This window comes from Corylus avellana, chromosome 5, assembly GCF_965113065.1.
Source record: "Corylus avellana chromosome 5, dhCorAvel1.hap1.2, whole genome shotgun sequence".
NCBI lineage: Eukaryota > Viridiplantae > Streptophyta > Magnoliopsida > Fagales > Betulaceae > Corylus > Corylus avellana.
This window is the reverse complement of record NC_142494.1, coordinates 29,877,103-29,900,642: the sequence shown is the minus strand read 5'-3', so window position 1 is coordinate 29,900,642 and position 23,540 is coordinate 29,877,103. Positions and strand designations below refer to the sequence as shown.

The 23,540-nt window shown below is 34.9% G+C and overlaps 4 protein-coding genes across 4 annotated transcripts; all 4 read left to right on the top strand.

Annotated features, from left to right (window-relative positions):
• LOC132182222 (uncharacterized) lies at positions 1-1,440 on the top strand. The gene has a single exon (XM_059595411.2). It carries the CDS (start codon positions 1-3, stop codon positions 1,438-1,440), a length of 1,440 nt encoding a protein of 479 aa, XP_059451394.2.
• A 3,371-nt stretch (positions 1,441-4,811) lies between these two features.
• On the top strand, positions 4,812-5,987 carry LOC132182221 (putative F-box protein At1g65770). Its single transcript, XM_059595410.2, has one exon. The coding sequence runs from the start codon at positions 4,812-4,814 to the stop codon at positions 5,985-5,987; it is 1,176 nt and encodes a 391-aa protein (XP_059451393.2).
• A 3,447-nt stretch (positions 5,988-9,434) lies between these two features.
• Positions 9,435-10,709, top strand: LOC132182220 (uncharacterized). Its single transcript, XM_059595409.2, has one exon. It carries the CDS (start codon positions 9,435-9,437, stop codon positions 10,707-10,709), a length of 1,275 nt encoding a protein of 424 aa, XP_059451392.2.
• A 10,090-nt stretch (positions 10,710-20,799) lies between these two features.
• Positions 20,800-21,975, top strand: LOC132182219 (uncharacterized). The gene has a single exon (XM_059595408.2). The coding sequence runs from the start codon at positions 20,800-20,802 to the stop codon at positions 21,973-21,975; it is 1,176 nt and encodes a 391-aa protein (XP_059451391.2).
• Positions 21,976-23,540: the final 1,565 nt, after the last annotated feature.

Below are 23,540 nucleotides of genomic sequence, written 5' to 3'. Positions count from 1 at the left end.
ATGGTGAACATGCCATTATCGTACCAATGGTGTATGGTGCCAATGACCGGGGGTTCACTCTGCCGTGTTGCTACACTCACGTCTTATACCAAGAAGACCAACCTATGCTTTTCTACTCCATTGCTCCTTAAGCGAAAGATGCCTTCTATTAATAGGTCACCACCATCATTATTGGCATCGGCTTCAAAAGCTAATTCACATCCGTTGATGATGATACCACCGGATGAGGAGGAAGATGGTAGGAGTCTGTGCCGTTTCTATGACTACGTAAATGAAAATGTTATAAATACCAATATTAAGATCCCTGAAATGGTTAATCATGCAATATGCATTGGGTCATCTCATGGTTGGTTGGCTTATATCTCCCGCCTTGACTGCTCCATTTTTCTTTGGAGTCCCTTCACGACCTCTCCACTCATCTCCCTTCCTCCCATTCATACACTACCATCCATAACAGTTATACCTCGTGAAGATGTGGATGAAGATGAAATAGTGAAGAGATATGAGGGTGACACTTTGTGTCACAAATGGAAAAATGCATATGAATCTGATGATGATTCTTCCCCCGATTTTGGGTTTAAAGTAGAATGGGATTATCCTGATCAAAGCCAAAGTTTTTATACCAGGTCAGCAAATCGTTTGATTCTATATCTTATACGCAAGATTGTTTTGTCATCAGTTCCTACAAGTGATGATTGCATCGTAGTGGCTCTGCCTGGTCTTAGCATTCATCGCAGTATTGCTTTTTGTAAACCTGGGGATAAGTCATGGACCTTTGTAGAACCGCCACTTAAGAAAAATTTTGACATTGTAGATGTCATACATTTCAATGACCAATTGTTCTACGCCATTACCTCTTGTGGACTTACTTTATACGCTTATGACCTTGCTGATCTTTCTTCTCCAAAGAGTTACCTTATCGATACTTGTTTCGAAGATGAACACTTACCCTCACTTGAAGAATACACGAGGATAGATTGCGGAGAAAGATATTATTTGGTCGAATCATCAGGTGAGCTTTTGTGGGTTTGTAGGTTTTTTTCTAATGAGATGAATAGCGATGGTGAAATTATAGTCAACTCTAATGTTATTGAATCTCCGGACCAGACAATCGTGTTTGACGTTTATAGGCTGGATTTCTCTCGGAATACATGGGATCCTATTAGATGCATAGGTGACCAAGTTTTGTTTGTAGGTACTAACCAATCTCTCTCTCTCTCAGCTCAAAGCTTTCCTAGTTTAAAAGCAAATTGCATATACTTCACGGATGATTCTTGTGAAATACATAAGAAAAATCCTCTTTTTGGGCGTGAGGGTTATGTGGGCAATGATTATGGGCACTATGAGCTACTTGGGGGATATATTTTTGGAGAATTGTGCAGATTTGGTGATGGCAGGATTTTACCGCCACCTTTTTGGGTTATGCGCCATTTTCATTAATCTCCTTCTACAACTACTTAGCATTTATACCTTGATCTCTACTATTTTTGTTGTTTAATAACATTTCTTTTGCTTTAAACATATGATCTAGTTTTCTTTTTGCTCGATTGGTTGGTTTGTTTGTGTTGCATGTTACTCGTTGTGTCTTAATTATTTACATACTTCATATTCATTCATCGTTTTGAGTTGAATCCAACAATGAACTTCACCCTTGCTTAGAATCAATGCTAGGGCCACACCAGCTTATATAGTTATTCAAATCCAACAATGAATTTGAGTTGTATCAGAATGAATCAAATCAAGCCCTATTCTTCTCATGATTTATCATATCCACAGAAAAGACAACTTTCTCCCCCCGCACCCTCCCTGTTTATTTCATTGAATTTCAGATTCTAAGCTTTTCATTATTCATGACGCGAGAAGAACATCTATGATGCAAAAGCAGCAATGGATTGGCAGCATAGAACATGTGCATATTTACAGTTCAATTGGGTTGAGAGAGTAATTAATTATGATCTTCAGAAACAAAGACACAAGAAAACCAGTTTGACAGTTGGATGGAGGGAAAAATCATGATCTCCCGGAGAGTAATTAATCATGATCTCCATTGGCAAGCAAAAATCATTCCAGTGCATGCCAAACGAAGATTAATCATTGAGAAAAAGAACCATACCAACTTCAGAATGTCCATAAAAACAACAAAAATAACAGAACTCAAGGTACCTTAATATGCCAAACCAGTTTGACAGTCTCAAGGACGACAACGACAGCCCAGGATCCTGTAGTCACATGAAAACTCAAAATCCACAACCAAAAAATCGACTTTCCGGTGATGGGGGATAGAGATAAGGTGATAGGTTTGAGATAACTAATCACCTGCCGGATGGAGGGATGGAGTATCTCAAATGAACGAGCGTCGGTGTAGGACTAGCGGCGCCTTTGGGCTTGGGCGGAATAAAAAAAAAAAAACATAGCTCTTAAATTAAAGTTAATAAATATCATCTAAATTCTTGATTTAAAAAATACAAATTAATATTCATTACAAAAGATTTTAGATTTGTATCCTTAATATGGGGCTCGAGGTTGCACCCGCATGGGGTGGAAAAATTTTGGGTAGAAAATTAAGGAGGAGTTTTGAGGCGGAAGAAATTGGGGTTTTAGCGTAAATTGACACGATGCTCACTGTGCATGGATTTCTTTAAATCACCTGGCATGCAACATCACCTGTAGGGGTGTAAACGAGCCGAGCTTGAGCGAGCTTCCCTTGTTCAGGCTTGACTCGTTTAAATTTTACTCGAGTTCGAGCTCGAGTCGAGCTCAAGAGCGAGCCAAAAAAATCGAGCTCGAGCTCATAATAAGTCGAGTCGAGCCAGCTCGCGAGCTGGCTCTTATATTTAATGTTTTTGTTTTTAAATTTTTGTTTAACTTCAAGTACTCTTAAACGGCTTAAGAAGTTAATTTGCATATGAGTATTTGCTTAGCCTGGCTAGTCGAGTATGGAGCCTGAGTCAATACAACAAGGCATTTGGTTTCAAAGAGAGTGGATATGCATCCTTTTATAGATAAACAACTTGGAGATTGATGTTTTCTTAACAATGTGGGACAAGTTAACAGGTTGCATTCAGACTGTATTGGGACAACGCCCCCTACAAATTTTTTTTTTTTTAACGTCTCTCTCTCAATCCCCCTCACCAGTCACAACAGATCTTCCACCTGAACTCTCATTTCCCACTCTCTCACTCTCGCGCGCTCACCAGACAGGTAGTGATAGTGTTTGGGTCTGTTTGATTCTTCAATAGTTTATGCCTTTCGCAATCTCCCTCAATAGTTTATGCTTGATTCTTCTTCCTTTCTTTTGGGTCTGCTCTAATTGAATCGAGGTCTTTTTAATGATTGCTCTCTCTCTCTTTGATCACGAAGGGTCTATAATTTTTCATTCTCTAACGCTTAAATATAAATGCAATTTTAAGGTTTTAATAATTATGAGATTTTATAATTAATTATCTATTACTTATTATATATATATATATACACACGAGCTTATACGAGCTATTTACGAGCTTAGCCGAATCGAGCCGAGCTTGCTTCGTTTAATATTCGAGTTAGGATTTATGTTCATGAAGTGGTTCATTTAATATTCGAGTCGAGCACGAGCCGAGCCCGAGCTTGCTCGCGAGACGCTTCGCTCACTTAACAGCCCTAATCACCTGGCGTGATTACTCATTCCTCGAAAGCTCCCAAATCGCGTGTTGCGGGAAGGCGAAAACCCGTTTGGCGTCCTACCATATGCTCGACAAAATTCCCGAGAGAACACAAAGCAAAACACAGGCAAAAGTTTTTTTTTTTTTTTTGGAAGAATACCTTATAAAAGTTACATTATCATGCAATCACACATTTAAGGAATGATTCATTTCAAAATTAATTTCCACCTTAAACAGTAGGTGGCTGCAGGCCAAAATTGGTGTCTCCATTAAAGACTATAAAATCAAAATGGTCAAGTACTCCTTTCCATTTCAATGTGTGAAATATTGACAACAATATCAACGAATAGGATATTGATAAGAACAAAAAAAAAATATCAACAGTCGGATTTATCACCTTAATAACTCAGTATAAATGAATAACATGCACATCAAGAAACCCAAGATTCTAGAAACAACCACACCTCTTTTTGGTGTTTTTCACAAAATTAAATTTTGTTTCATAAATTCAAATTCCTAGCATTAATTTACTCGTAAAACTAATAAAGAATAAAGAGATAGAGACACGAAACCCTAGCCCATATGTAGCCGTCTCCCTCTCTCTTGTCCTTTCGATCATTTTCTGTCAAATCTCATATTTTCTTACATTCATCTCTCCGAAAAAAACTCAAGAACCATATTCTGCCATCCCCTTGTTTTCAGGACAAAATTTCGATTCTCTCTCTACCAATCTACCGATCAAGATAGAAGGATTTCAAGATTGAAGTTTTCCCATCCCTAAATCCACTCACACGTACGTATTTTATTTTCATTTTGTTCTCTTTGAATCTTTTGTGCAAACATATTCGCGAAATTGTGTAGTCAAGTGTACAATGTAAAATATGTCATTTGTGCATATTTTTTTATTTGCTGATTATTTTTATTTTATATATGCTATCTGATGTGTGTATATATATTTTACTTTTCATTTTTATTTAGTTTTTCTTGTCCAGATTGATATGTTTCCTTCATATATATAGAGCGGTGAAGATGATGAATATCGTATTATCGTACCAATGTTGTGTGGCGCCCATGATCCACAGGGATTCACTCTCTCATGTAAAAAAACTTGGGTCTTGTACCAAAAAGACTAACCTATGCTTTTCTACTCCATTGCTTTTGGGGCGAAAGATGCTTTCTATTAATAGAACATCATCATCATTATTGGCTTCGCTTTCAAAAGGGGCACATGTTTTTGAATCACATCCATTGATGATGATAGAACCGGCTGATGAGAAAGACAAAGATGGCAGGAGGTCGTGCCGTTTCTATGATTATGTAAACGAAAAAGTTGTAAATACCAATACTAAGATCCCTAAAGAGGTTGATCATGCAATATGTGTTGGGTCATCTCATGGTTGGCTAGCTTATGTCTCCCGACTCGATTGCTCTGTTTTTCTTTGGAGTCCATTCACAACATCTCCACTCATCTCGCTTCCTCCCATTCATACACTACCTTGTGAAGAGTTGGATGAAGAGAAAGCGTATGAATGTGATGATGATTTTGGGTTCAAAGTAGAACGTGAATATCTAGGTCAAAGCCGAAGATATGCAAAACGTTTGAGGCATATTATACGCAAGATTATTTTTTCATCTATTCCAACAAGTGATGATTGCATCGTAGTGGCTCTATCTAATCTCAATACTTGTCGCAATATTGTTTTTTGTAAACCTGGAGACAAGTCATGGACCTCTATAGACCTGCCTTTTAAGAAATATTTCCACATTGCAGATATCATACATTTCAAGGACCAATTGTTTTACGCTGTATCCAATTGTGGACTTATTTTATACCGTTATGATCTTGCTGATCTTTCTTCTCCAAAGAGTTACCATGTCAAAAATTCTTTCAAATGTGAACCCTTATCTTCACTTGAAGGATACCCAGCGAGATTTTGCAAAGAAAGATATTATCTCGTTGAATCATTAGGTGGTCTTCTGTGGGTTTGTAGGCATTTTACCGAAAATTGGAATGGGACCCGTTTTGATACACTTCCGGACAAGACAATCATGTTTGAAGTTTATAGATTGGATTTCTCTCGAAATACATGGGAGTGTACTAAATGCATAGGTGAGCAAGTTTTGTTTTTAGGTTCTAACCATTCTCTCTCTCTCTCAGCTCGAGACTTTCCTGGTTTGAAAGCAAACTGCATATACTTCACCGATGATTCTTGTAAAACATATAAGTTATATCCTCCTTATGGGTTCCCTGATTTTGGGCATTACGAGCTAGGAGGAGTTACATTTGGAGAATTCAAATTTGAGCATCACCCAGAAGGATTCTGGGTTTTGCGCAATTTTCATTAATCTTGTTCGCAATGTTGTCTTCTCATTTAAAGATCAAATGACTACCGTAAAAACGATTCTACAACCACTTATCTTTTATGCCTTGATCTTCATTATTTATGTTGTTTAATGACATTTATGTTCGTTTTGCTCAGGTGGTTTGTTTGTGTGCAAGTTACATCTCGTTGTGTCTTAATTATTTTCATACTCCATATTCATTCATCGTTTGAGTTGATCAATCCAACAATGAACTTCACCCTTCTTAGAATCAATTTTCATGATGGAATATTTTATGAATATAATATTAATTATTTTTTAGATTGGAATTTTTGTAGCAGTACATTCTTTCATTCGTAATAAATTTTATGCAAATTTTACAGCAAGTCAAATTTTAGCTAGAAAATTCACCAATTAATTAAAGCACCACATGCAGATTAAACTCTCTCCAATCACACATTTAAAGAATCATTCATGTCAAAATTCATTTCCACCTTAAACACCAGGTGGAATTGAAGGAGAAATTCAGTGTCTCCAATAAAGACTATAAAATCAAAATTTTCAAGTCTTTTCCATTTCACTCAACAACATCAAACAACAAAACCATCTCAATCCTCGGACCACCTACCTAATAACTCGTTATAAATGAATAACATGCACGCATCAATATATATAGAGAGAAACTCAAGATTCTAGAAACACCCAAACCACACGCCTTCTTTTGGTGTTTTTCACAAAATTAAAATTTATTTCTTAATTAATTCAAATTCCATGCATTTACTCCTAAAACTAACAAAGAATCGGGAGAGACACAAAACCCTAGCCCATTTGTAGCCGTCCCCCTCTCTCTTTCCCATTCATTTCTTTCAAATCTCATATTTTCTTACATTCTCTCCAAAAAAAACTCAAGAACCATATTCGATTCTCTCTCTCTCTCTCTACCAATCTACCAATCAAGATAGAAGTATTTCAATTATTGAAGTTTTCTCATCCCTAAATCCACACACACGTAAGTATTTAATTTTGATTTTGTTCTGTTTGCTGATTATTTTTATTTTTTATATATGCTAGCTAATGTGTATATATATTTCACTTTTTATTTTTATTTAGTTTTTCTTGTTCTGATGGATCAGTTTCCTTCGTATATAAAGCGGTGAAGATGGTAAACATGCTATTATCGTACCAATGGCGTATGGTGCCAATGACCAGGGGTTCATTCTATCGTGTTGCTACACTTTGGTCATATACGTACCAATTAAGAAGACCAACCTATGCTTTTCTACTCCATTGCTCCTTAAGCGAAAGATGCCTTCTATTAATAGATCACCATCATCATTATTGGCATCGCCTTCAAAAGCTAATTCACATCCGTTGATGATGATACCACCGGATGAGGAGGAGGAAGATGGTAGGAGTCTGTGCCGTTTCTATGACTACGAAAACGAAAAGGTCGTTATAAAAACCAAAACCAATATTTGGCATAAACTTTCTCCCTCTAGGAGGCTTAATTTTCATATAATAGCAAGTATTGTTAGTGTATTTATATGAAAGTTTATTGAAATTGACTTAATTACATTTGTTGTCGTTGAAAATTCTTGAGTGGTCTTAATTCCTTTAAATGATAAATCCCCTTAATCATTAATTAAATTAAAAATAAATTTAATTAATTAAATTAAATTGAAAAACTAAGAGCACTTACGCCACTATCCGAAGTTTGTCGCACTAAAAGAGGACGATATCCAATAATTGCAAGTCACTAAATCCCATGGTGTGCAAATTAATCATTAAACGCGAGCCACAATTGTTTTCTTTGGTGGTCAATTTGTGTACAACAGTGTTTGGTGGCTCGTGTTCGGTGATCGATTTGCACACAAAGTTATTCGGTGGCTAATGATTCTTCATTGCCATCCTCTCTTAGTGTGACAGGCTTAATTAGTTAGGGCATAAGCACCTTATATTGTTGTTCAATTTCAGAATTTATGTTTTTAATTCTGGATAAGTTGTTGAGTGTGCTTTCTCATGATAATGTTTTTAGGAAAAAATTCACTTTACCCCCTGAAGTTTCAGGAGTTTTTTAATTTGAACCCCAAAGTTTAAAAATTGGCAATGTACCCCCTAATATTTCAAAAAATTTCAATTTAAACCTTTCGTTATTAATTTCTGTTAAATTGAACGGAAATTTTTTTTTAAAAAAAGCCTGAGGGTAATCATGTAATTTTTTAAATTTTCATCCAATTTAACGGAAATTAGTAACGGAAGGTTTGAATTGAAAAATTTTGAAACATTAGGGGGTACATTGCCAATTTCTAAACTTTGAGGTTCAAATTGAAAAACTCCTGAAACTTCAGGGGGGTAAAGTGAGTTTTTCTCATGTTTTTAATTCTATACTTTTTTGTTATCTTGTTGCTTTTTTTTTTTTTTTTTATAAGCAATTTGCTGGGGAAGGGAAGAGGGGATTGTTGTTTGTTTGTTTACTTATAAGTAAAGTTATTTAATAAACTCTTATACTATTCCTATATCTAGGATGACGCAAGAGGGAAAATTAAAATCTAGATCAGGACTTGTAAAAAAAAAAAATTAACTAATGGTTGTTGTTTAAAAGATTTATTAAATTTTTAGAGAAAATTAAATGTAAAGACCCCATTGTTTATGCTCTCACACATTTAAGGAATGATTCATTTCAAAATTCAATTCCACCTTAAACAATTGGGTGGCAGGCCAAAATTGGTGTCTCCATTAAAGACTATAAAATCAAAATGTTCAACTCCTTTCCATTTCTCATAACAATATCAACGGATAGGATATTGATAAGAACAAAAAAATATATATCAACAGTCGGATTTACCACATAATAACTCATCAGTATAAATGAATAACATGCACACATCAATATATAGAAACCCAAGATTATAGAAACAACCAAATTAATCAGACGCCTCCTTTTCCTGTTTTTCACAAAATTAAATTTTGTTTCATAAATTGATCAAATTCATAGCATTTACTCGTAAAACTAAAAAGAATAAAGAAAGACACAAAACCCTAGCACATCTGTAGCCGTCTCCCTCTCTCTTGTCCCTTCATTTTCTTTCAAATCTCATATTTTCTTTCATTAATCTCTCTACCAATCTACCGATCAAGATAGAAGGATTTCAAGATTGAAGTTTTCTCATCCCTAAATCCACTCACACGTACGTATTTTATTTTCATTTTGTTCTCTTTGAATCTTTTGTGCAAACATATTCGCGAAATGGTGTAGTCACGTGTTCAATGTAAAATATGTCATTTGTGCTCTTTTTTTTTATGTGCTGATTATTTTTATTTTTTATATATGCTAGCTGATGTGTATATATATATTTCACTTTTGATTTTTATTTAGTTTTTCTTGTCCTGATTGATATGTTTCCTTCATATATATATAGAGCGGTGAAGATGATGAATATGGTATTATCGTACCAATGTTGTATGGCGCCCATGATCACCAGGGGTTCACTCTCTCATGTTGTTACTCTTGGGTCTTGTAACAAAAAGACTAACCTATGCTTTTCTACTCCATTGCTTCTTGGGCAAAAGATGCCTTCTATTAATACATCACTATCATCATTATTGGCATCGCCTTCAGAAGCTGCACATGTTTTTGACTCACATCCATTGATGATGATAGAACCGGCAGATGAGAAAGACAAAGATGGTAGGAGCTTGTGCCGTTTCTATGATTATGTAAACGAAAAAGTTGTAAATACCAATACGAAGACCCCTGAAGAGATTGATCATGCAATATGTGTTGGGTCATCTCATGGTTGGCTGGCTTATGTCTCTCGTCTTGATTGCTCTGTTTTTCTTTGGAGTCCCCTCACAACTTCTCCACTCATCTCGCTTCCTCCCATTCATACACTACCTCGTGACGAGTTTGATGAAGAGAAAGCGTATGAATGTGATAATGATATTGGGTTCAAAGTAGAATTTGAATATTTAGGTCAAAGCCGAAGATACGCAAAACGTTTGAGGCATATTATACGCAAGATTATTTTTTCATCTATTCCAACAAGTGATGATTGCATCGTAGTGGCTTTGTCTAATCTCAATACTTGTCGCAATATTGTTTTTTGTAAACCTGGAGACAAGTCATGGACCTTTATAGACCTGCCTTTTAAGAAATATTTCCACATTGCAGATATCATACATTTCAAGGACCAATTGTTCTACGCTGTATCCGATTGTGGACTTATTTTATACACATATGATCTTGCTGATCTTTCTTCTCCAAAGAGTTACCATGTCAAAAATTCTTTCAAATGTGAACCATTGTCCTCATTTGAAGGATACCCAACGAGATGGTGCAAACAAAGATATTATTTGGTTGAATCATTAGGCGATCTTCTGTGGGTTTGTAGGCATGTTACTGACTATTGGAATGGGACCGGGTGTGGTACTTTTCCGGACAGGACAATTACGTTTGAAGTTTATAGATTGAATTTCTCTCGGAATACATGGGAGTCTACTAAATGCATAGGTGAGCAAGTTTTGTTTTTAGGTACTAATCAATCTCTCTCTCTTTCAGCTCGAGACTTTCCTAGTTTGAAAGCAAACTGCATATACTTCACAGATGATTCTTGTAAAATATATCAATTATATCCTCCTTATGGGTTTCATGATTTTGGACATTACGAGTTAGGAAGAGTTACATTTGGGGAATTCAAATTTGCGCATCAACCAAAAGGATTCTGGGTTATGCGCAATTTTCATTAATATTATTCGTTATATATAATGTCTTCTCATTTAAAGATCAAAGGCCTACCATAAAAAAGATTCAACAGTAACCCTTATCTTTTATACCTCTATCTCCATTAGTTATGTTGTTTAATGACATTTATTTTGCTTTGAACTTATATTATAGTTTTCTTTTTGTTCGGGTGGTTTGTTTATGTATTGCATGTTACTCATTGTGTCTTAATTATTTTCATACTCCATGTTCATTCATCTTTTTGAGTTGAATCCGACAATGAACTTCACCCTTGCTTAGAATCAAGGCCTCCAATTTCATTTTCATGATGGTGAATTCTGTGGAGATTTCTTGCGTCTTAATTTCAATTAATGTTCAAGTTATATTCTTTTGATCAAATTATAACAAATAATTGTTGATAAAATGAACAATAATGTATATATATATACATGTTTTTTTCTCTAGATCTAATTTTTGGATGCTAACTTTACTCGATAACTAGGTTATAGTTCATGATTAGATTCTAATTTTTAACTGATTTTAAAAATAGCTAGCTTTACTTGGTTTTTATTAAAGTTTGTTAATTTTCTTATAGTACGCATGTTGGGTAGCAATATTTTATTAGTTTTTGCCTACCAAGATTTTATGAAAAAGGTTGTATAATTTATTCTTCTTGGTTATCATAATTAACTTGAAAGAAAAGAAGGGTTTATAAATATTTTAACGTTATTTAATTTATTTTTTCTTGTACTAAAAAATTGATTGACAATCGCTTTTGCTTTTTTTATTTTTTTCAGCAACGTGTCATTTCATTCATGAAATCATACTTATATCTTGAAAAAAGGCAATTGATCGATCGATAAATGAATGAATATGTATATTAGTGCTTGTACTATTGTTTTATATAAAAATTTCCAATATAAAAAATAAATGAAAAAAAAAAAATCCTATGATTTGAGGACTGTCGTTCCTTATCTTTGGACCATAAGGCGTGCGCATATATATATATATATATATATATCTCTTTGAAGGTGACACGCGGTTACACCAACTAATATTGTTGTTCAATTTCCAAATTTATGTTTTAATTTCTGGATAATTTGTTGAGTGTGAATTCTCATGATAATGTTTTTAGTTCTAGACTTTTTTGTTATCTTGTTGTTTGATTTTTTTTTTCTTCTTCTAAGCAATTTACAGGGGAAGGGAAGAGGGGATTGTTGCTTGTTTAATTGTTTACTTATAAGTAAAGTTATTTACTAAACTCATGTACGATTTTCATATCTAAAATGACAGTGATAGTGAAAATAAAAATTTAGAACAGCACTTGTAAGAAAAATGTATTAAAATTGTAGGAAAATCTATTAAATAACATTTCTCTTTACTTATATAACAAAATAAATGAAACTGTGTGATTCAAACCAGGATTTTATGCTTGGCGCACGGCTGGCCAAATAAGGACATAATTTGGGGTGTCTGATTCTTCAGCAAACGCGAATCGTTATATAGACACTTACAAAAAAAAAAAAAATCATTGTATATATTGATTGGTTGACAAAATATAAAACAAACAAAAAAGGGTACAAATTAAATACCATAAATGAGCTTATTGTTGCATTCTAATATGAAAACCCTAACATCACTTGATTCACTTGTTGTCTTTTAAGGATATAACACGTCTATCTTAGATTGTGATTCATCTATAATTTGGTAATTAGTAAATAGGGGAGACATTCTCACCCAATCACACATTTAAGGAATGATTCTTGTCAAAATTCAATTCCACCGTAAACACTATAAAATCAAAATTTTCAACTCCTATCCATTTCACAAAACAATATCAACGGATAGGATGATAAAGAACATATATATATATATATACGTACAGTCGGATTTACCATCTAATAACTCAGTATATATAATAGCATGCACACATCAATCTATATATAATAGAATAGAAACCCCAGATTCTAGAAACAACCAAATAAAGTTAATTAACCACACGCTTCTTTTTGGTGTTTTACACAAAATTAAATTTGATTTCATTAATTCAAATTCCATGCATTTACTCGTAAAACTAAATTAATTAAAGAGAATAAAGAGAGACACAAAACCCTAGCCCATTTGTAGCCAGCCGTCCCCCTCTATCTTGTCCCTTCATATTATCTTACATTCTCTCCCAAAAAAAAACTCAAGATCCATATTTGGTCCCAAGGATCTATAGATTGAAGTTTTCTCATCCTTAAAACCACTCGATCACACGTAAGTATTTAATTTTCTATTTTCTCTTTCAATCTTTTGTGCAAACATGTATATATATTCGTGAACTCGTGCAGTCGCGTGTACAATGTAAAATATGTCATATATATAACTTGTGTTCCAAATCCAAATGTGCTATTATTAGATTTCTTGAAACCTTTTTCGTCCTTGCACATCACACATATATACATGATTTTTTTTTTCTCCTTAAATACAACGCATAATATATACATGTAACGTTACTTTCCATGCAGCAAAAAGAATCACAATTTCAACTGTTAGACAATTGGAATAGAAATTGTAATTATGATTCATTTGTGAATATATGTTTTTATTTCCTGATTATTTTTATTTTTTATATATGCTAGCTGATGTGTATATATATATATATTTCACTTTTCATTTTTATTTAGTTTTTCTTGTTCTGATTGATCTCTGTTTCCTATATATATATAGATAGATAGAGCGGTGAAGATGATGAATATGGTATTATCGTACCAATGTTGTATGGCGCCCGTGATCACCAGGGGTTCACTCTGTCGTGTTGCTACACTTGGGTCTTGTACCAAGAATGCCAACCTCTGCTTTGCTACTCCATTGTTTCTTGGGCGGAAGGTGCCTCCTATTAATAGATCATCATCATCATTACTGGCATCGCCTTCAAAAGCTAATTCACATCCGTTGATGATGATACCACCGGATGAGGAGGAGGAAGATGGTAGGAGTCTCTGCCGTTTCTATGACTACGTAAATGAAAAGGTTGTACATACCAATATTAAGATCCCCGAAGAGGTTGATCATGCAATATGTGTTGGGTCATCTCATGGTTGGCTAGCTTATATCTCCCGCCTTGACTGCTCCGTTTTTCTTTGGAGTCCCTTCACAACCACTCCACTCATCTCGCTTCCTCCCATTCATACACTACCATTCATAACGGTTATACCAAGTGAAGAGGTGGATGAAGAGAACCCCGATGATGAAATATTGGAGAGATATGAGGGTGACACTAGTACATATGAATTAGATGATGATTCTTCCCCCGATGATGAAATATTGGAGAGATATGAGGGTGACACTAGTGCATATGAATCGGATGATGATTCTTCTCCCGATGATGAAATATTGGAGAGATATGAGGGTGACACTTTGTGTCACAAATGGAAAAGTGCATATGAATCGGATGATGATTCTTCCCTTGATTTTGGGTTTAAAGTAGAATGGAATTATCCTGATCAAAGCCAAAGTTTCTATACTTGGTCAGCAAAGCGTTTGATTCTATATCTTATACGCAAGATTGTTTTGTCATCTGTTCCTACAAGTGATGATTGCATCGTAGTGGCTTTGCCTGGTCTTAGCATTCATCGCAGTATTGCTTTTTGTAAACCTGGGGACAAGTCATGGACTTTTGTAGAACCACCACTTAAGAAATATTTTGACATTGTAGATGTCACACATTTCAAGGACCAATTGTTCTACACCATTACCTCTCATGGACGTACTTTATACGCTTATGATCTTGCTGATCTTTCTTCTCCAAAGAGTTACCCTATTGAAACTTGTTCCAAATATGAACATTTATCCTCACTTGAAAAATGCACAAGGAGATCTTGCAAAGAAAGATATTATTTGGTCGAATCATCAGGTGAGCTTTTGTTGGTTTGTAGGTTTATTACTAACAAGATGGATGGCGATGGAGAAATTATAGCCAATTCTAGTATTATTGAATCTCCAGACCAGACAACCACATTTGACGTTTATAAGTTGGATTTCTCTCAGAATATATGGGAACCTATTAGATGCATAGGTGACCAAGTTTTGTTTGTAGGTACTAACCAATCTCTCTCTCTCTTAGCTCGAAACTTTTTCAGTTTGAAAGCAAACTGCATATACTTCACAGATGATTCTTGTGAAATACATAAGAAATATCCTCCTTTTGGGCACGAGGGTTATGGGGGCAATGATTATGGGCACTACGAGCTAGGTGGAGGATATGTATTTGGAGAATTGTGCAGATTTGGTGATTCCAGGGTTTTACCACCACCTTTTTGGGTTATGCGCCATTTTCATTAATCTCCTTCATTATATTGTCAAAGGTGCCAAGAAAAAAATTCTACAACCACTTATCCTTTATATTAATGACATTTCTTTTGCTTTCAACTTATGTTCTAGTTTTCTTTTTGCTCGGTTGGTTTGTCTATGTGTTGCATGTTACTCTTTGTGTCTTAATTATTTTCATACTCCATATTCATTCATCGTTTTGAGTTGAATCCAACAATGGACTTCACCCTTGCTTAGAATCAAGGCTAGGGTCCCCTCGGGGACATCCGATAAAAAAGAATCAAGGCTAGGGCCACACCAGCTTATATTGTTGTTCAAAATTCAGAATTTATGTTTTTAATTATGGATAATTTGTTTGAGTCTACGTTCTCATGATAATTGTTAAATTTTCTAATTGATCTGTTTCCTACATTTTTATGATGTGAGGATTGTTTATCTCCATCCTACTTATGATGGCAAGTTGAGGCCGAATCAGAATGAATCAAATCAAGCCCGATTCTTCTCATGATTTATCATATCTACACAAAAGACAACTTTCTCAAAGACAGAAGAAAACTCTCGAAGCAAACTTGCTTGATGATCTCCTATTGCAAGCAAAAATCAATATTCCAGTGCCAACCGAAGATTAATCATCCAGCAAAAAAAAAAGAGACAAACTTCAGAATGTCTATAAAAACAACAATCCAACAACAAAAATAACAGAACTCAAGGTACCTTAATTTGCCAAACCAGTTTGACAGTCTCAAGGATGACAACGATAGCCTTGAATCCTGTAATCACACGAAAACTCTAAATCCACAACCCAAAAAACAACTTTCCGGTGATGGGGAATAGAGATAAGGTGACAGGTTTGAGATAACTAATCTCCTGTTAACAGGATGGAGTATCTCAAATGAACAATGGTTGGTGTCGACAAGCCGCGGAGTCGAGCAGCAGAGTGGGCTTGGGCGGAATAAAATAGAAAAATAAATAAATAGCGAAATAATAAGATTAAGGTGGTTTAGGTTAAAGTTTTATAGGCTACATCTTTTCTTAATTTATTTAGTTTGAATACAATGCCTTATGTGTGATTTGAATAATTTTAAAGAGGTAATACAGTCACAACTTAAACTAAATTTTGGCCAAACTTTTATACTAAATTTCCCTTTCTCTAGTTTAAGGTTCTTTCTCCTTCGCATGCAATTTTAAAAAAAAAAACTTAGAGAAAAGTTGGACTAAAGTTGAGTTTTAGTTGTATCTTTATTATTTTTCAATTTTTAAATATTAACGTATTCCTTAAATTAGTGTTAATAAATATCATCTAAATCACAAAATATTTGTATCCCGGAGCTAGCGGTTGCACGCATGGGGCGGCAAAATTTTGGGTAGAAAACGAGGGAGGAGTTTTGAGGCAGAAGAAATTGGGGTTTTAACGTAAATTGACTCGGTCCTCATTTCAAAACTGTGCTTCTTATTCAATCACGCTGGCGTGATTACTCATTCCCCGAAAGCTCCCAAATCGTCATGAGCACCACGTTTGTGCGTATTAATACCAAAGAGACCCATGTTGCGGGAAGGCGAAAACCCGTTTGGTGCCCTACCATATGCTCGACAAAATTCCCGAGAGAACACAAAGCATAACACAGGCAAGAGAAGAGGGACCAATAAAGCACAGAATCTGCAAGTAGCTATAATATTTCTTCAATGGCATCCTTTTCCTTCCCTACTCAATTTACCGTTACAAGGTACTAACAAATCTGTTAGGAAATTAGGCACTACTAATTCCTCTCTAGGATCTTGGGATTCAATCTGTCAAGAAAAATAACAATTAAGTACGATAAATAGTATTTTACTAAAGATACAGCTCGGTACATTCCTAGGTAGTATTAGAGGAGTCACACCGGTCTCACTTAAAATCCAATTTTTCCTAGACAGAACATACACGTATATTTTGATTAATACTATGAACACACACAATCACACACAAGACAAGAAATTTATGTGGTTCGGCTAATACTGCCTACATCCACCGAGTTGTAGAGATTTCATTACTTTGGGAGAAAATAACAAGGAGACTTCACAAGAAATATTTCCCAGAGAGATTGCACACAACTCTTCTATGTTGTGATCTGCAATTCTTATATGCCTAACACTAGACTTATCTCTCTATACTCTTTTCTCTCAACCTTTCCTTCTTTTTCTCTCTCTATTCTTTTCTTGTCTTGGCTTTTTGAAACATTGAAGCTTGATGCTCCTTATATAGGTGTAAAAGGGTTGGTGAGAAACATGAAAATCCATGGTTAGTGCAACAATCATGCATTATTCCTTTGACGGTTTGGTTGTTGCAACAACTATACACTATTCCTTTGACGGCTTGGTTGGTGCAACAACTATACACTATTCCTTTGACGTCTTCTAAAAGATATTACCATTGTTTTCTCATTTGGCTCCATTTTTCTACAAAATCTTCTATAATTTTTGTTTGCTTCATATGTTAACATTCTACTCCCATTTTTTCTTTCTTGCTAATCTCTTTGTTTGGGCAATGAACTTTCGTGCCTTGACGCAGTAAAAGGTCCTCAGCTAGCGAAGCAACTAGAACCCACTTTACCTGGACACGGCCCAAGTTCCTAGAATTGCCGAGGTGTCCCTCGAAAAGCATATATTTGTCGAGAAGGGTGTGTTTCAGCGATGGAAAAGCTGGGATTAGAAGAAATCCGCATGGGGTAGGTGAGAGAGACGGCGTGAACATCGTCGACCACGGTTCGCGGCGCAAGGAATCGAATCTCATGCTAAGTGAGCTCTAAACTTGGTTCCTTTGTCTACAAGTTCGATTTTTTGGCTATTAGAGTAATGGTTTTGGTATTTCTTTATTCATTTCAGCAGGTTAATGATTTAACCTGAAAATACAAAATTATGACTTTAAATCTAATAATATTACCTTAATTACTCATTCTTATAATCATTATTTGATTTGTGGTTAAGTGTCTGTTTTGGTTTGACAGTTTCAAAATGTATGGTTTAAAAAACGTATTGTTTGTGTCAACACACTCTTTTAAATTGTGTTGTTTTAAAAACACACTCATTGCCCATTGCGCAAAAATGTAAAGTGTTCACACTTTCAAAGCATCGTTTTTTTCTTTTTTCTTTTTTTTTTTTTAATTTTTTTTATCACATGCACACTCAATGAGTTAAAATACACATTTAGCTTGCAAAAATCATTGGGTCGACCACAAAAAAGAAGACAATAGGTTATTGAATAAGGTTTATAGCATGGAAAATCGTTATTTGACCTAACCCCAAGGGGTTGGCTAGGTGATCTAAAGGAGTAAAGCCTGAGCTCTGAGTTTGCTCCTCATTGGTCTCAAGTTCAAAATCCATCGGGTGCTACCTCTCTCTTGGGGCCACACCTCCTAGCGAAGCCAATGATTTACCCGATCCGTGTAGGAAAATTTCCATAGATGCGGTGCACGGATCCGGAGATTAATTGGTGGATCCTAGGTTGAACCTCTACAATCGGTACCCACTTCGGTGGGGAGCCTGAAGTACTGTATGGCTGATAGGTGAATCCAGATTCCCCATATCAAAAAAAAAAAAAAAAAATCGTTATTTGACCTATTGGGAGAGGGAATTGGTTGTGGTGCGTCCTATTGAAGTATAGGTGAGAAGAGTACAGTAGGTCCTCAAGCCATGCCAACAAACTTCTCCTTGGCCCGTTGGCTTTAATGTCCTTGACAGACTGGTGAGCACTTTGTCATACGAGCCTTATGGGTCCTTCTAATAGTGGAGGCTTTTGTCGTGTTTGGGCCAGAGAGGCCCCAAGGTAAACAGGCCAGTATGGGCCCAACAGGGGCTAAGCATATCAGTAATCCCCAATTTCTTAGGCCGACTTAGAGATGGGGTCAATCTTTGAGAATTCCAACTAGTAGGTGAGTTCTCAACATGTAAGCCTTAAGGCCTAGTGGAGGCTAGTAACACCACAAATAAAGTTGATTAGAGTAATAATTTTTAATATTCTTGTGTTTTTCAAATATAAAATTCTATAATATCAATTTCCTCTATATATATTTTTTTCCTCTCTCTTGTTTATGTGTAATGAGGCAAAATAATGGTGGTAGCGTGTATCATATTTGTGAAGGAAAGGAATCAATGGCAATTATGCTTATCTTTGTTGGCATGGTAAGAGACAATGAGAGAAACGGAAGAACCACCAATCGAAGTTGTTAGGCTTCAATAATGATTGGCTTTGAGGCTTTGTATTTTAAGCAATGCCATATATTAAAACATGTGTGGTGTTTTTAAAATGCAAGCAATTCACCTACTAATATAACTAGTTGACTAAGGAAGTTGAAATGTGTTATCAAATGGATCTCATTATATTGGAATATAATAGTTTTTTTTTTAATTGAGTTGAAAGAAATTCATCCAACACATTTAGTTTTAATAGGATTAATAGAGATAAAATAATTCATTCTTTTTCAAACCATATTTTAACAATTTCTATAGTAAATGGATAAATCCACTATTGAATTTGTGTAGAGTGCACACGAGTTTACAAATTTAATGGTTGATCTATTCAATTTGTAAGAAAAAAAATGGTTGAAAAATGGTTGTGTAGTATTTCTCTTGAAGATGATATTTATCATTTCTCTTTAAAGATGAAAGTTACCTCTTAACTAAATTTCCAAAAAGACATTTTTTGTTAACAAAAAAACACTAGCCGCCACTTACCCAATGTGCTACAAAAAATCCCATGTAACGTATTCAATTAGCGGGGGGGGGGGGGGGGAAAGTGGTAAAAAACAATTCAAAATTTCGAAACTTGTTAAAATACAATTATATATATAAATGTTGTATGAGATTTTCTTTGAATTAAAAGCTTATTTGGTAAGTAAGTAGTAAATGGGAGACATTTTCATGCAATCACACATTTAAGAACTTAAATGATTCATGTCAAAAATCAAAATGTTCAACTCCTTTCCATTTCACACAACAACATCAACGGATAGGATGATAAGAAAAAAATATATATGTATCAATCCTCGGATTTACCACCTAATAACTCAGTATAAATGAAAGCATCCACACATCAATAAAAACCCAAGATTCTAGAAACAACCAAATTAACCACACGCCTCTTTTTGGTGTTTTTCATAAAATTAAATTTGATTTTATTAATTCAAATTCAAGCATTTACTCGTTAAATTAAAAGAGAATAAAGAGAGACACAAAACCCTAGCCCTTTTGTAGCCAGCCGTCCCCCTCTCTCTTGTCCCAGCTTCATTTTCTTTCAACTCTCATATTTTCTTACATTCTCTCCAAAAAAAAAAAAAAAAAAAAAAAGGCTCAAGAACCATATTCGGCCCCAAGGATCTAAAGGTTGAAGTTTTCTCATCCCTAAACCCACTCGATCGATCACACGTAAGTATTTAATTTTGATTTTGTTCTCTTTGAATCTTTTGTGCAAACATATTCGCGAAATTGTGTAGTCAAGTGCACAATGTAAAATATGTCATTTGTGCATATTTTTTTATGTTCTGATTATTTTTATTTTTTTATATATGCTAGTTGATGTGTATATATATTTCACTTTTCATTTTTATTTAGTTTTTCTTGTTCTGATTGATATGTTTCCTTCATATATATATATATAGAGAGAGAGAGAGAGAGAGAGCAGTGAAGATGATGAATATGGTATTATCGTACCAATGTTGTATGGCGCCCATGATCACGAGGGGTTCACTCTGTCATATTGCTACACTTGGGTCTTGTACCAAAAAGACTAACCTACGCTTTTCTACTCCATTGCTTCTTGGGCGAAAGATGACATCTATTAATAGATCATCATCATCATTATTGGCATCGCCTTCAGAAGCTGCACATGTTTTTGAGTCACATCCGTTGATGATGATAGAACCGGCAGATGAGAAAGACAAAGATGGCAGGAGTTTGTGCCGTTTCTATGATTACGTAAACGAAAAAGTTGTAAATACCAATATTAAGATCCCTGAAGAGGTTGGTCATGCAATATGTGTTGGGTCATCTCATGGTTGGCTGGCATATGTCTCCCGTCTTGATTGCTCCGTTTTTCTTTGGAGTCCCTTCACAACTTCTCCACTCATCTCGCTTCCTCCCATTCATACACTACCTCGTGAAGAGTTGGATGAAGAGAAAGTATATGAATGTGATGATGACTTTGGGTTCAAAGTAGAATGTGAATATCTAGGTCAAAGCCGAAGATACGCAAAATGTTTGAGGCATATTATACGCAAGATTATTTTTTCATCTATTCCAACAAGTGATGATTGTGTCGTAGTGGCTCTGTCTAATCTCAATACTTGTCGCAATATTGTTTTTTGTAAGCCTGGAGACAAGTCATGGACCTTTATAGACCTGCCTTTTAAGGAATATTTCCACATTGCAGATATCATACATTTCAAGGACCAATTGTTCTACGCTATATCCGATTGTGGACTTATTTTATATACTTATGATCTTGCTGATCTTTCTTCTCCAAAGAGTTACCATGTCAAAAATTCTTTCAAACGTGAACCCTTGTCCTCTCTTGAAGAATACCCAAGGAGAGGGTGCGAAGAAAGATATTATCTGGTTGAATCATTAGGCGATCTTCTATGGGTTTGTAGGCATGTTACTGACGATTTGAATTGGACCCATTATGGTACTTTTCCGTACAAGACAATCACGTTTGAAGTTTATAGATTGGATTTCTCTCGGAATACATGGGAGTGTACTAAATGCATAGGTGAGCAAGTTTTGTTTTTAGGTATTAATCAATCTCTGTCTCTCTCAGCTCGAGACTTTCCTAGTTTGAAAGCAAACTGCATATACTTCACGGATGATTCTGGTAAAATATATCAGTTATATCCTCCTTATGGGTTCCCTGATTTTGGACATTATGAGTCAGGAGGAGTTACATTTGGAGATTTCGATTTTGCGCATCACCCAGAAGGACTATGGGTTATGCGCAATTTTCATTAATCTTGTTCGTTATATATATTGTCTTCTCATTTAAAGATCAAATGTCTACCATAAAAAAAGATTTTACATTAACCCTTGTCTTTTATACCTTGATCTCCATTAGTTATGTTGTTTAATGACATTTATTTTGCTTTCAACTTATATTCTAGTTTTCTTTTTGCTCGTGTGGTTTGTTTATGTGTTGCATGTTACTCATTGTGTCTTAATTAATTTCATTTTCCATATTCATTCATCGTTTTAGTTGATCAATCCAACAATGAACTTCACCCTTACTTAGAATCAAGGCTTCTAATTATTTTCATGATAGAATATTTTATGAAAAATGTTGTATAATTTATTATTTTTTAGATATGAATTGTTGTAGCAGTACATTCTTTCATTCTTAACAAATTTTATGCAAATTTTACAGCAAGTCAAGTTTTAGCTAGAAAATTCACCAATTAAAGCACCACATGCAGATTAAACTCTAAATATTTTTCTACTTCATTTAAATATCCTACTTAATTTATTATTTGCTTATTAATCCAATGGTAGTTAGAAAGTGTTGTTATGGAAATCCTTGTAAAGCACCTCGTTTTCTATTTATTTCACTAGGCTTCACCCACCTACTCCCTTCCGTACATTTGGTTGGGCTCCAAGCCAGAAACGGATTCTCTCTAATTTATTTATGATCGGAGAATATTTAGTTAAAGACTAAGATTTCTTTTTAAAATTCGAAGGCCCCAAATGAAACACATGTCCCACTACTAAAATAATAATAAAATATCATTTATAGTTTTAAAAAAATTAAATAATAAAATAATTTTAAAAAATGGGGTGGTGCAAGCCATCCCAAACCGGTCGGTCTAGGGTGGCCGACGCCACCCCATGGCCCTTTGGGGATGGCTCAAGGGCCAAACCAAAAAAAAAATTGATCTAGGTTGACTGGCCACCCCCATTTTTGCCCTATGGGGGGTACCACCCCTTTTTTTTAATTTTTTTTTTTTTTTTTTTTTTTTTTTTTTTTTAACTATAAATGATATTTTATTATTATTTTAGTAGTTGGACATGTATCCAATTTGGGGCCTTAGTATTTCTGAAAAGAAATCTTAACCTTTAACTTGATATTCTCCAATCCTAAATAGACTGGAAAGGATTCGTTTCCTCCGAGCCAGCAGTCTAATTAAAGAATTAACCAAAACAATCCTTGGGTTTTCCATTTATGTAATTAAAATAATCCACACAATCCTCTCTTAGATGATGCCACCTGTCCCAACTCTTCCCAGATGATGCCAGGTGCATCTCCTTCTCCCCAAACTCTCAGCCTCTCAATCATACATCTCTCTCTCTCTCTCTCTCTCTCTCTCTCTATATATATATATATATATATTATGTTCAATGAGGAGAAAGGGGTACATTGTTTACCAGTAAATAATTTTTATACTTGAGACCCATTGGAAAGAAGGGATGGGAAAATCAAATCATACATAAATGATAGAATCCTTGAAGGCCTAAAAATTGCTATGAGTTGTTCGGAAATGTTGAAGTAGTTGAATAGGAGAATCACACCATACTATGAGTCTATG

Coding starts and splice junctions, on each gene's coding strand:
- LOC132182221 (XM_059595410.2), top strand. CDS start 4,812: ATGCTTTCTATTAATAGAACATCATCATCATTATTGGCTTCGCTTTCA.
- LOC132182222 (XM_059595411.2), top strand. CDS start 1: ATGGTGAACATGCCATTATCGTACCAATGGTGTATGGTGCCAATGACC.
- LOC132182220 (XM_059595409.2), top strand. CDS start 9,435: ATGATCACCAGGGGTTCACTCTCTCATGTTGTTACTCTTGGGTCTTGT.
- LOC132182219 (XM_059595408.2), top strand. CDS start 20,800: ATGACATCTATTAATAGATCATCATCATCATTATTGGCATCGCCTTCA.